General features: G+C 42.1%; 1 protein-coding gene across 1 annotated transcript; it reads left to right on the top strand.

Annotated features, from left to right (window-relative positions):
- Positions 1 to 1,781: 1,781 nt before the first annotated feature.
- aqp4 (aquaporin 4) lies at positions 1,782 to 7,389 on the top strand. The gene is made up of 6 exons (XM_052087853.1): positions 1,782 to 1,923; positions 2,732 to 2,845; positions 4,145 to 4,541; positions 4,619 to 4,783; positions 6,353 to 6,433; positions 6,963 to 7,389. The coding sequence occupies exons 2-6, from the start codon at positions 2,757 to 2,759 to the stop codon at positions 7,194 to 7,196; spliced, it is 966 nt and encodes a 321-aa protein (XP_051943813.1). The 5' UTR covers positions 1,782 to 1,923; positions 2,732 to 2,756; the 3' UTR covers positions 7,197 to 7,389.
- The last annotated feature ends 7,549 nt before the right edge of the window (positions 7,390 to 14,938 follow it).

The following is a 14,938-nucleotide window of genomic DNA, read 5'->3' as shown; positions in this document are numbered from 1 at the left end:
TCGATTTGATGATGAAGTGTATACAATATCATTCACATCCATGAATTCATTTTGCAACATTCAATGTGTTCAAATAATGTGAAGATCATTTGAATGAGGATGCTTGTGGGCTTTTATTTCAAATTTTTATTGAGAAAAATAAGATGCTCCAATGTTTTAAACTTCAGCCTGTTGCGTCTTTTACAAGCGATTTCTCCTGCTGTGGAGAACACACGCTCACAAGGGACGGATGAGGCTGGCGTACAAAAGGAACTCCTTTGCGAGGTGGGAGAGGTTTGGGAAAGAAGTGTGTTGGTCCTTCCAGTACAGCCGCTTCCTGGAACCTTGATTGTCAAACATGGAGGGGAGAGTCAACCAATAATAATTACTGATTGTCAATTAAATCATCAACATAGCAACCGTGAAAAGATGAGTGAACGTTTGTATACCTGGCGTAATACTGGGTGTATCGCGAACTTCATTCTCATGCTTGGCCCGATAATGCCTCAGCATGGTGGAGGTGCTTCTGTTGGTGTATGACAATTCGACTTGGCAAATTCGACATTTCACCTGTAATGAAATGTGAATAAGAAGTAACTAAGAGTTACCTTGAAATGTATTCGGATTAGAATGGTACAACACATGTCAATAATCTGAGAGGCACTCGGCGAGTGCCTCTCGCCGAGAGGCTCTCGGCCACAGAAGGCGATTTGAATAAATAAATAAATAATACCTTATTCTCCAGGACATCAAAATGGTCCCACACGGCGGATGATTTGCGTCTCTGCTCCATAATCGGCAAGGCACGAACACGAAGTCTGTACTGATACGAACTTCGACAAGCGAGCGTGAGTAAGGTCTGGCTTGTTTCGGCAGGTGGCTTTGTGTCGCCAAACGACTTCCTTATAAACACTGTGCGGCGGGCTTTTGCTGCGTCAACGCCCTCTGCACTGAGTCGACGCCCCCTGGACTAAGTGGCGCAGCCTGTACTGTGCCAAGCAGCCGATGCAGTCTAAACTGCACCGGTGCAGTCAATTAGCAGCCTGGACTGTGTCAACGCAGCCGATGTGTCAATTAGCAGCCTGGACTGTGTCAACACAGTCGATGTGTCAATTAGCAGCCTGGACTGTGTCAACGCAGCCGGTGTGTCAATTAGAAGCCTGGACTGTGTCAACGCAGTTCACGTGTCAATCACGTGACGTAATGAGCCAGCACATGCATCGACACGTGGTTTGCTCTGTGAGCCCGGCGCATGTGTCAATGCATCGGTGTCGCTGGACCCATCACTACTTATTTATATTCGTTATCTAAAACACCCCATCCTTGTGGCGTTACTCAAAAATGTGTGTGCATAATCAAGTTGCCCTTTCAGCTGTCACTGCTGGGACGTTCAAATACCTCGGAATTTTGACCATCCAGAGTTGTCTGAAGAAAACAAACGCTAATTCAGCCACATCGGTGTAAAGGCAATGTCATTTTAACACCATGTTGCACTGTGTATGTGACTGAGCGATGTAAACACTCATACATTATTTTAGGCTTTAGAAATAGCTTCAAGACGTATCAAAGATTGTGCATACTGACGCATGTCATCGATTCATGTAAAAAAACACGCTTTAGGTTTTAAATTAGAACGTTTACTTAGCGTCAAAGACCAGCGAGTGTTTAGATGAGCTAATTTCTCTACGAAATCAAAGACGTTTCGGACACATATCTGCACGACAAGGTGGACGTGATCGCCGACACAAAGATGATTTCATATGCTAACGTAACCACACATACGGCCTTTAGCACATCCGGCTAGCGAATTAAAATAGTCGCTTTCCCTTTAAAATTGCGTTATAGCATCATTTTTGGTAATAAAAAACTTTTGAGGAACAAACGAATTGAAATATAAATATATTTAGCATCAACACACCTGCAAGTAGACGATAGGAGAGCGCTGTAAGTATGACTAATTCAATGACAATCTGGAACTTTATCACACTAAAACCACATAAATATCTACGCAGAACACACTAGATACAAAACGCAAAATTACGAGCATACGTTTAGTAGTCATATATAAAGATCAGGTTGATGATTTCTAACTCGACTCAACTTTATCAGTTAATTAGTTGCCATTTTCAACATTTAATGCTTGGATTCCAACTTTCAAAAATCAGAAGAACGCACCAGAGGTTGCGGTTCAAATGATTCATTTACTGAGAAAAATTATGCAAGTTCACATAACATGAGGAAATAATCGCACTTCCTAGAATAAAAACATTGCTTAATTTTAATCCAGTTTTACTCAAAGGTTTTTACACTAACTACCACCTAAATAGTGTTCGACTATAAAGACTAAAATACAGTATTGAAGAGGGCCCCAATGTTCATCAAAACACAACAGGCTTTATACTTAAAATTATATTATTGTAAGCAACTAACATGCGTTGTGTGAAGAATTATGCTTGTCCTAAATATGGGGGGGGGGGGGGGGGACTCCAAAATGTTAAAATGTATTGCATTTTGCAAAACTGCAAAACAGCAGAATACAATGTCACAATACAAACACTTGCATGGTTTTTCACCAGGAGAAATTCAGCACACTACATGGTGTGTGTGTGTGTGAGTGTGTGTGCTGCTTAAGGGCTGGACAGCACACAACCCTCCTCACATGACGATGAGCCTGTTTGACTCAACTTGCGGTCACGCAGTGTTAATTATTGCACAGCGAGTAAAAATCCCTGACTCCTCCCAACTTGTGCAGGCATTATTATAACTCCCGAGAGGTGATGCCAGGCGTGCAATCCCAGGGTACCATTGCCGGATCACGTTCGAATGACAGAGCGGCCATCAGCTCCGCACAACCAGCTGCTGCTATGTAAGTACTGCATGACAGTTTATAACTGCATTTGGCTGTCTTATGAAACGACAGCATACTGTCCAACTACTTTTACAAATAGCGTCGACAAAAATTATTGATGTGTTGTATGGTACAATATGTTATGAACCAGCATTGATTCGCAAGAGTAAAATATCAATTGTTGCCCTGATGACATAACCAAAAAGCACAACACCTTAAAGCGTTCATAAATAGAACAGGTGAAGGCATTCAAAGGCTAAGCAAAAGAGAAAAAGTAGTTTACTGTATTTAATGAAGCAAAAGTTTTAAAGACATTTACAGCAAAGTAAATAAGAAAAAAATCGCCTTCGAAAATTAATGGACAGCATCGTAAAAATGATTTATAAAATGCTTTTTTTTTTTTTTACAGTTTCCAATTTGTAAGAGAGACTCGTTTAACAGAGACAATAACACTGCTTCATAGTGGAGGAGGGTGGGCCTTTTCACGCATTAATGTTCAAACTTGAAAATAAATGTGCATCGCAGATGGATTTCTGTGAATAATTTTGAGACAAATCTCTGAGACTGCTAATTAATTTGTAAAAATAACACAAGTGCGTGGACTGAAGAAAGTGCCGGGCCGAAGACCAGTGAACTGTGCAAATCAATGAACGGATGGATCAAAGATGTGCCAACATTGCACAGTTTTGAAAATGCCAACAAAAATGATCATGACACATCATTGTCTATTCAGCAATACCATTTTGGAGCTTCTGAATGATAAAAGCTGACTTTGAGTCAGTCACAAGAAGGCGTCATGCCATATCAACAGAGCTAGCCCTTGTTTGCACCTGCTTTTCAGACACGCCGTTTATAAAAACGCAAACTCAAAGGACAGTTAAAATGATCGAGATTAAAAATGTGTCATCACCACTTTAGATGTTACTCAAAAATTATTGCTTGTAAGAAAATGCATAATTTGCACAATTTAATACGGCATGCCTACGTCATTGTTTCTGCAAAACCCACAAATGTTTCTTCTTTTTTTTTCCTTGCAAAATTTGTTGTGTCTCAAGGAAATGACTCGCAACTCCCCCTTCGAATATTTACTAGTTGGCCTAATGTAGGCTTAAATTATGACAACTGGGAAGATGAGGCACACCGTCTCTACTTAAGGAAGCCAAAGCTCAAAGTTTAAATTTTAAAAAGTGAACACCGATGAGGACAAAATAACGATTTTCACTCATGGAGACAGCATTTTATACACTTGTAAATTAGTGTCCAGATCAGTGTACATTTGTGTGGCGCATGCAACATTCTTCATTCTGTTTGCCACAGGAGCAAAATGACGGGAGTGGAACATTTAAAGACCAAGGATTTCTGGAGGGCCGTAGGTGCAGAATTCCTGGCCATGCTCCTGTTTGTGTTTCTCGGTGTGGGCTCCACCATCAATTGGTCAGCATTGACCAACAGTACGACAAGTACACCTGTCCCCAAGGTCCTCATTTCGCTGTGCTTTGGCTTATCCATTGCCACCTTGGTGCAATGCTTTGGCCACATTAGTGGCGGACACATCAATCCGGCTGTCACGGCGGCGATGCTCGTGACCAAGAAAGTGACTATAGTAAAGGCACTGTTCTACTTGGTGGCACAGTTAGTGGGCGCAATGGCAGGTGCCGGGATCGTGCGCCTCGTCACACCCTCCAACCTCACGAATAATATGGGCATCTCTGCGGTGAGCACCCTGGATTTGACGTACTTTGTCTTTCCTTTAAAAAATAATAATAAAAAAAAATCTTTGTGTTTGCTCAGGTGAATGCAGAGGTGGGGGTGGGAAAGGGCTTACTGGTGGAGCTGCTCTTAACGTTCCAGCTGGTCTTCACCATTTTTGCCACATGCGACTCCAAACGCACTGACCTCGGCGGATCGGCTTCCTTGGCCATTGGGCTGTCCGTAACGATTGGTCACCTATTTGGGGTGAGTACACCATAAAGAAATTTGGTGTAAAATGACGGTAAATTACTGGCAGCAGGGACACCGGTATTTTGCTGTTGCTTTACACGGCAATGTATTTTCACAGTCAACAGTGGATAACAGTGGCTGGTGTGCTAATTTTACACATCTACTATGTAACCACAACATCACATGCATGACTTGGACAGAGCAGGATTCGAACAGCGGACCCATCAATTACCAGACGCTCTCCTCCGGAACCATGGCCGCCTTGTATTTTGAATTATACCACAAACAGATCTAGCAACATTCATGCACCACTATTGGCCTGTCTATGCCAAATGAAAAGCTAGAAGGTTCAAGTGTACATCCGACGGTCCATTTTGAGGTCTTGATAGGGAAACAGATCAATATTGTATTAACTCAGTCACTCCCAAAGACGTTCTTATACGTCTTTTCAGACTTGGTCCAGAATTGGCTGGTAGTGAATGAGTTAATGAATGTCTAGTGTTCTCATCCTTATGTCTAGTCAGTCTTGTATTCGCCAAAATGACATCCGACACCCCGATGGTTAATTTTAATGCATGGCAATTAATAAAGAAGTGGAATGGATTTTCTGTGAAGCGGTGGAGATAAGAATGCGGTGCCTATCTCCACCACTTCACAGAAAATGCTGTGTTATACTGATTAGTTTGTTGTTCTTAACCAAGCCTCTCACCAGGCGAATGCTCCACCCCCCGCGAAACGGTATTCTATTGATTTGCTGACTCTCGTCTGCTCCCCAACAAATGCGCGGCTCTGTACAAACAAACCTGCTTCTTCCTCAAAAGTCGCTTTTTATGATTTAATAAAAGTGGCACTCTTCAATGCAGAGGTGTGGTCAGGGTAGGCAAGTGAAGCCGCGCCGCCCCCTGCTGGCCGTTCTCTGCGTGTGAAGAGTTTAAAAAAACAACAACTTTGCTCAGGAAGATTCTTGGGTATCATCACTGGGAAAACAAACAGTTGGCTTGTAGAGGACCTAACTTTGGGAACAACTTAACTCAAAGAATGAACCGCCTCAATGGGACTGACTGATTAATACTGCCGGGGGCCCGGATGGCACTGCGTGACCCGGGTAGTAAGTAGTCAATGGTGGGAACTCCTGCCATTTACGTGCATGTTCCACAGAGCCAAGGGCCGCTCTGTACATTTTCTCAGACCACAGTGTCTGATCATTGATGCAATATTGATCTGCCCTTCCCCAATGTTCACAAATAGTCACTCTCACAACACGAAACGATGTGACACTGCGCTTCTGTGTACTGATTCACACCCACATGCCCATCTTTAGTTGTAGTTATCGCATGGCAACCTGCCGCTGGGAGCTTGCCGAAACCCTCCTCGAGTGCCTGCCTATCCAGCACGCTTCAGGTGTCTCCCTCCGGAGACACACCTGATTCAAGCTCCTCAGCAAGCTCTGAGAAGCCGATCATTTCAATCAGTTGTGTTGGAGGAGGGAGACACCCACTGATTTGCTCAAATGAACTTTCCTCGCTGTGTTGTAACGTTCTGCGTTATTGTGACGATTAATTTTTGGCTTCTATATCTTTGCAGATTCCTTACACAGGAGCCAGCATGAACCCTGCTCGTTCCTTCGGCCCAGCAGTAGTCATGGCGAATTTTACGGATCACTGGGTAAGAAAGCATGATGATGTTCTTGAGTTTGAAACATTCCTTTTCGACTTTAACCACCTTGGTAGCCTTGGTTTAAATGGCGTGTGTGATTGTATTGTCATATCCGGCGCATGAATGAGATTACCCTTCGCAAAGTTTGCCAGACCATTCATTTACTTTTGTCCACCTTAGGCTACATGCTAGAATCCCTCGAAAAAGTATAGAGACCCCTAATAATAATCGGGCCTAATTTGAGGTTAAAAAAAATGATCCTGAGTGATTTCTCACCCATCTGCATGTAGTTGAGTTTGGCCGATTCACGGACTCCAGCCTAATTAAGTAGCGACTCAATCTATTTACCAGGGATAAAATGTTAACTTTCTTGTCAATTAGACTTTGCCTCTGACAGGTTGGTGTTGGTATGGGAACCAACAACTTTTGTGGATGTGGTGTGCTTCCTTGGTTTTTCATTTTTCATGTGTGGGCACTCATGATTTTTTTTTAAATGGTTAAGATGTTGCAAATAGGTGTGTTTTGTACCCCTCCCTAGGTTTACTGGGTGGGGCCCATGCTGGGTGGTGTGCTCGCGGCTCTCCTGTATGATTTCCTGTTCTGCCCGGCCTGTGGCAAGCCAAGTCCAGGACAGGTGATTCCTAAGGACCAAACGATTAACTACAAGGAGGTGGACAAGGACGGGCCAGGCTCCATGCAGCCAGTCAAAAGGAAGAAGAGGACCGATCGGAAAGACCCACCGCCAACGAGAGAGGTGCTGTCCACTGTATGATGAGCAGATTCCGAATGAGAATGGAGAGTAAGCTACAAGACAGAATGACAACAGTTTTTGGCTTTCATCTTGAGTCCCCCAACCCTACACTTCCCATGCCTTCAGATAATTCATCCTTGAATGCGTTTTCAGCCGAAGAGGGTTTGTGCACTGAACAATTTCGATGTCAAGTTGCCATATAGCTTTGCTAGAAGCAGGAAGATGCCTGCAGTAGGATCTTCATTAGGCAACGGTGAACGAGTCAGGAGGAAAATCGGGCCTTGTTATTTTAGGATTAGTGTCACATTTACTCCTGGTTAAGCGTATTACGACACAATTAATGTACGGTAAGGTGGCCTACTCTTCTCTCTAATCAGTAGGGTTTGCACGATTCCAATCTATTTAAATAACATTTCCTGTACAGTTGAACCCCGCTAATCACAGGGAATAGACCTATAGCCTATAGTTGATGCCCATTGAAATGCATTGGATTAGAAAAAAGACATAAAAACCTGAAAACAAATCTCCCCATAAAGCTGAAAAACATTCAATACACGGAAAATGGAGGGAATCGACACTAAATCTAAAAAAATGGTCTTAACAAAGGGTAAAAAAAAAAATCAGGCAGGACGTCCGCCTCACAGTGCAGAGGTGCAGGATTCGATTCTGGCTCCGGCCTCCCTGTGTGGAGTTTGCATGTTCTCCCTGTGCCTGCGTCCCCAGTACTTCAGTTTCCTCCCACATTCCAAAAATATGCAGGGTAAGTTAATGGAACACTCTAAATTGTCCATAGTTGTGAGTGTGAATGAGAATGCCTGTTCATTTCTGTGTGGCCTGCGATTGGCTGGCAACCAGTTCAGGGTGTCCCCCGCCTGCTGCCCGAAGACAGCTGGGTTAGGCTCCAGCATGCCTGTGAACACATGAGGAAGTGAATTAAAAAATGGATGGATGGATGAAAAAAAAGAAAACGGACAGTATAAACTGAGAAACTTGAGGTTATTAAACGATGGCAGCACATAACCTAGCTGGAGTGAACAAGATTGTGTTTGTTATTTGTTATTAATGTCTTGTTTTGCAGAGACGATCAGTGATGTCACTGATCAATCATGTGAATTAAGACATTACATTCAATCACCGATTTTGCATAAGATGCAAAATATCTGATGATCTGATCCAGTCGATCAGCTCTGTGTAAAGTCTGATTTTCAGTGCATAGCTGTATGCTCTCTTGTGAAAAAATTTCTATTTTTTGTATTTACACTGTGAAATAATTGTACTTCATACTCCAGGAGATTATATGGTTATAAATTTCATGCACTGGTTTACCCGTTTTATTACATCATCGAATAAAAGATGGATGACTCTATTGTTTAGCTTTTTATTTGAACTCAACTGTGTATCATCTGGTCTGGAAATTGGTGCTGTGAATTTTATGTAATGGGATAATAAAGATTTACCAAAATATGGACTGTACATAACTTTCGACTCAACACATCAGAGATGTATGACACTACAAATTATATCTTTTAGCTTTGACGATCTGCTACCAAAAATCTTATTTTGTGGGCTCGGGATATGTTCGGCATTTCACACATTTTGTGGAAGCAGGTAGAACACTGGAGCACATCCCTAACACGATAAAAAAAAAACAGCTGCAAGTCACTTATCCTTGGATGACTTATGGTAAGTCATTTCTTTTTAAGTGAAAATTTTGTATGAACTAATTCCATTGTGATTTGTTGCTCATCGTCACTCCCATGTGCATGACACAAATTGATGAGAATTACCCCGCCCTCCCCGAATTACCCCGCCCTCCCCCAAATGCATACCCCCACACACGCGCACGCACAGTCAGAATGCGACAACACCATCACATCGTGGTCTCTTGTGTAAAATAAAGGCTCACCTCAAGTGTTTCTCCAGGGGAGGGCGTCCACGAGCCTTCGATGTGCACATTCCATTGCGCACTTGGAAATACTACTGTGCAACTCAACACATGCGCAGCAATACCTGTGACTGAAACGGCCCATTTAACTATTTTGCAGTTGTCTCCAATATGTACCTAAGTTACGCTACAGGCCTCCCTTTATGTGTGTATGTGTGTGTGTGTGTGTGTGTGTGTGTGTGTGTGTGTGTGTATGTATATATATATATATATGTGTGTGTGTGTGTGTGTGTGTGTATATATATATATATATATATGTGTGTGTGTGTGTGTGTGTATACATATATATACACACACACACGCATATATACGAGAATACGAGAGAGAGAGAGAGATGTTATGGATCATTGTCCTGCTGTGGAACACAAGTACACGCTAGCTCGTGGTCCAGAACTGATGGCCAAATATTGTCCTTCAGAATTTTATGGTAAAAAGCAGAATTCATGGTTCCATCAATCAAAGCAAGCCCGTCTAGGTCCTGAAACAGTAAAGCATGTCCAGACTATTGGACTACCACTCCTGTGTTTGACTGTTGGTAATATGCTCTTCTTAAAAATTATGTTCTTAAGAATATACAAATAAAGATACTTAACATGTGGTGGCTTCACACACACTCCTTTCATTTTTCTTCCACTTTAAGCTAACAAACATATAGTTTGTTCACGCATCCATCGAGTACAAACTGACTTCTTCACACTTGACAATTTGCATTTGTAATTTCTATCCCCAGCGTGGTGCAGAAAGGGTAAAAGATAAAACACACACCTTAAAGATCATTAACAATTAATATTTGGGGATTCGTGGAGGAAAAACTGCGTTAAACACTCATTCAATAATTCATACTATCAACAAGAAAGTCTCCCACTTCCTTAATAATTTAGACGTAAGCTAATGTTGATTTATTCAGGAAGGTTTGTGCCATGAGCGCTGCCTGGAGTGCCCACATTTGAATTAAAGTAGGACAGTAGCAAGCGAGTCTGTAATAACATTTGTATAATTTTATTATTGCTCGCGGCCCAGTTCATTTCCTCCTCCAGTAGCTGCGTGAAATTGTTTGATTCTGCAAAGTGCCTTGAGTGTGGCGCTCCGGGCTAGCGGGGAGATGCAGGAACAGGAAGGCTGGTGACACTCCGTTCTGATGCTGTCACACGCGCACACGCACACACACGCACGCACGCAGATAAATAACGTTGCCATTGCCAGGCTTTGCTACACCGGCTCACTTAATAATTCACGCTGCCTTGAGAATATGATTGATTTTCCCACTCACCCTGTCACTCATGATGAATATATGAGGGAAAGCATTCGAGAGGGTGTGCAGGTGTAATAATAAGTCATTCATTACACCATCACATCACATACGTTGGAGCGTTTGTCAATATGGTTCTGCAGAGCAAGGCATGCTTGGTATGCAAAGACATGGAACACCCAACATGGCAAAACCAACAACCACACGATTCCAACTACGAGGACCTCATGGAGAAGAAATGCAGTTGTATCTTGGAGGGCGAAAAGTGTTGGATTTCCAAGATAGAAACTTTGAGATTCTTGGGGTTTAAAGCTGGTGATTTGAATTTGTAATTTTACTGGAGGGAAGGGGTAGAATTTGGAGGAAATGTTTTAGAGAGTCAAGTCGTAGTATTAGATGAAATTCAAAATCATGAGGGGGGGGTTCACATCTTTGAGAAGGTTTTATTGGGCTTGCCGGCTAATTTGCGTTGGCAATGAGCACTGTGCCCTTTTTCTAACACATTTTATTCATTAGTTATTAAAAAATATATAATAATAATAAATATATGAGAATATTGGTATTTAAAATTATTCAATATGTGAATGTGTAATATGTAAAAAAGATTTACTTTAATTTGTTTTATGTTCTCCTCAAGTGGCTTTGCAAATAAGCAGTTTTTCTCTGGCATGTATACATCTGTCGTCTTGTAATTTGGTTGCTCCACTAAAAATTTGTGGGCCGTACCAATATCAATATACGTGGCGTGCGAAACCATTCAGGGACAGTTCAGTCTCTGGGACAGGGACAGTGAAAGTGGAACGATTCGATTCTGTTCGACTCAGTGGGATTCCGATTTGATTCAACATGATACGCCTCAGTTTGACAGACTAAGACGAAATGACTTTTTGGGTTGTCATGTTATGTACTGTACATTGAATGAACTTGTCAGTATTGTAGATATATCTCTCCAATGAAAGACGATTCAAGACGTACATCGATATATCTCAAACTGGAACGATTCGGTCCGGTTCGATTAGATATTAACATTTCAATGAAAGAACTATTTTCCAGTTAAAACTGTTTTTTGTAACACCCTTAATAGACACAGATTGATATAATCAAAAAACAGGATATTTCAAACGTCCATCCCAAAGGTAAACAAATAAGTTAACTCTTTAGTAAATGCGCCAGGAAACCCAATGACAGTTGTGGAGTGATTGACATTAAATTTGGGCAGCTGTACCTGCAGGCTGTCTCCTTTATAACTAATATACATGGAAATAGTCCCAAGAATCAGATCTTGGTCACTTGTGCCTGTAGTATAAATCCAGACTGTGTTTATGGTGCACAAGAGTGATTGCTACACAAACAATGCCATCTGGTAGCACACACCTGAGACCTCAGTGTTTTTGACACAGGAAGGCAGGTCTACGAGTGCTGATTGGTTTCCTCGGGGCTTCCAACTTCGCACCCCGCTCCGCGTTCATACCTCCCGCAATTCCTTTATGCAGAGCAGCACAAAGTGCAGTTTGATGAAACACATTTGTTTGACTTAACTCTTGCCTCGCCATCGCGCCCGCATCTCGGAGGCCTCTCGGCGGCCCGACAGCAATGGGACTAATGAGAGGATGTATGTACAAGCGTGCCACTTGACCGCGGGACTCGTGTTCCATTTGGGTTTTTGGTCTGCGTTATTAGGGAAATCTTTATTATTGTTGTTGCCCTCAAGTGGGGAGCGTATATAACAGGATTACATTTTATTGGAGCCTCCCAGCGAGCAGCCGCCTCCTCCTGTCTTTCTTCCTGCTCACTGTCACCGACTCCTCTGTCCACTGTCCAGGTCGAAGAGACTGTCCACCTCTGAGTAAACATACTCACTTCTTATTGACCTTCTAATGTTTCAGGAAGTGGGTGTGGAGATCATATTAAGTAGAGCTGACATCATGAATAATACTGCTGTCCATCCAATTGTAAAACAAAGTGAACCGCTGTATGTCACAACTTAAAACAGGGCTCGGCAACCCGAAATGTTAAAAGAGCCATACAGGAAAAAAAACACAAAAAACAAATATGTCTGGAGCTGCCAAAAAAAAAAAAAAGCCTTCTATAAAACTTACAATGAAAGAAACACATGCTGTATGTATGAAGAAGACTGGACTGTGGAGAAATTGTTTATGTCATTTATTCCTTTGTTGTGTGTTCGCAAACGCCCCCATAGAATTTATTTTGTAATTTCCTCGCTTGATTTTTTGTTTTGGTGCATTATTTTCGCTTTTTTTAGTGTCAGCGAAGTAATCATTAATTTCCGTTTTTCTGAGGCTGCCTTTGAATGCCTCTCGAGTCGAAAGAGAAGAGCGAAGGCACGGAGTCGGAAGCAGACGGGTTTCTCTTTGTCGAGACTGTTAAAAGCATAAATAAAGTGTATGTTTAAAAAAACAACAACACCACAGCTCTCCTTTTTCAGAGCTGCAACATATATCTATATCTATTTGAGCTAGATTAGCCTACTGTCAAAATCTTTTTCGGAGGCGCATGTTGCCGACCTGACTTAAAAGAACCGTCATGTGGACTGGCCCTGTTGGACACACACACACACACACACACACACACACAATTGTTTGCATGAACAAAGACACAGCAAGTGTCCCAAGGTTGTTTACCTGCCAAATGAATGGCTTTACACAAAGTGCACCTCCATTGTTTATTTTAGGCCCAGCTAAAGTGGAGCATGCACATGCGGATAATCAGGCTGATTCCGACCCCGGTTTCCAGCCTTCCCATTCTCCTGATTATCGGATGTCCATAAAAGATGAGCCTGTGCCTGTACTTCGCAATCTTTCAAAAGTCAAGGCACAAATTTTTGTTCTTTTCATGAAAGCATTGAGTATAATTCAAACTCTTACATAAAGCCGCGATAATTTTTGGATCAACTTTTTTTTTTTAATTACGAGCAGTAAGAAGAATATAATTCTCTTGGATTGTATATAGGCTGTCACTTTACCCTCATCTCGATCAGTGATTACATCAACATAGAAGAAAAAGTTACTTTGTAATTTATCACTTGTACCCTCAGCCTGTCACTATATGTTGCTGATATAGTGAGATAAACAACAACTACATTATTTGTAGTAAATAATTTTAAAAGAAAAGGACCATCTTCAGCCTTTTTTTTTTGCTTGAGCACTGTGTGGTGTAAGTACCGTAAATATTCCCTTAGACAAAAAAAAAGTCTTTCAGATGTTTATCGCAACTCTCAATTTGAGTTTACAGTCAAACTAATCATAAAACAAAGACAGCCACAAAGCTTAGCCTTTAGTCTGCTAGCTTAAGGCTAACATAGGAAATGACTGGCATTGCTGTGGCCGTGATACTCCCTTTTAAGAAATGAATACAAACCATGGAGCAACACATGTAAACAGAAAATATAACTACTCAGACTCATATCCCACAATCTTTATCCTCTGCCAGAATGACTATATAAATACCACTGGGGTTGTAGGCAGGACCTGCTCTGTTGCAATATGATGCCCTCCTGCATCCAGGCAGGAAAGTGTGCAAGACATAAGTATGAATTGACTTTTTTTCTGCTCCCAGGTGGTCAAGGTATGCATACCAGAAAGAGCAGTATTGAAGGATAACATGTTTAATTCTAGTATCTCGTCACAATGTTTTCCATCTATCTATAGTATATTGAGAGAGAGAGAGAGAGAGAGAGAGAGAGAGAGAAAGAGACTGAGAGAGAGAGGTGGTGATCCATAGATGGCACACAAACCAAGATGAGTGATAAGTAAAGTGATGGTCGTCTCGCTGATGGCGGCAGGCCTAAAGAGAGATGACGCCATTTTTAATAATGGTGTTTAAACGGGAACAGAGGAGAGGTCAGACTGGTGCATGATGGGGAATCCCCACAATAATTCAGGACAAGCCTGAGCTATGGGCTCTCTCCAAAACGTTTTAAGCCAGTGTTGAGCAATAGGGCAGGTTGTATTTTGAATGTCCAGGGCTTGTTCCTTTCACATGTGAGTGTATTTATAATGAGATGATATCACTCTGGCTGCTTGGAGCGAGCTCACATCTGCAACCAATCTGAAAAACATGTTCGCGAAAGTAGCACGCAGCCGCTGTTCTCCGAGACAAATCCCCTTTTTCCTTTTCTCCCACAGAAACATTACAGCTTTAGCTTTTGGTGATTTTGGGCATGAAGCTGCCAGGAAATCGTAATGCGCGTATGATGCATATTTTCAACGTTGACGTGCCAGGACCACCGTTATGAATGAGCTCCATTTGGTTGGAAAATGGCAAACGTATGGGATTGTGGTGGCCTGCGGTCATGCTCTGCTCACAATGGTTTGTCAGACTAATGACATAAAAATGTGTGTATACATGTGCGTGCAGCCTCCACATTTGAACCTCTGCTGAATCATGTGCCAGCCACAAAGCTCGGGGGCAAATAACTTTTGAACAACACTTTAAACCTCCATTACATTGCCTGTGTGGGACATGAGGATTTGGCGTATTTTCTGGGCGGGACGGGCAAGGCTGGGCATAGCTGGCCAGGTGCTAAATAGCATCATATGCATGATCAGC

This window comes from Hippocampus zosterae, chromosome 15 (genome assembly GCF_025434085.1).
Source record: "Hippocampus zosterae strain Florida chromosome 15, ASM2543408v3, whole genome shotgun sequence".
NCBI classification, from domain to species: Eukaryota; Metazoa; Chordata; class Actinopteri; order Syngnathiformes; family Syngnathidae; genus Hippocampus; species Hippocampus zosterae.
Note: the sequence above shows the minus strand (reverse complement) of the source record. Positions and strands in the feature narration are given on the sequence as shown.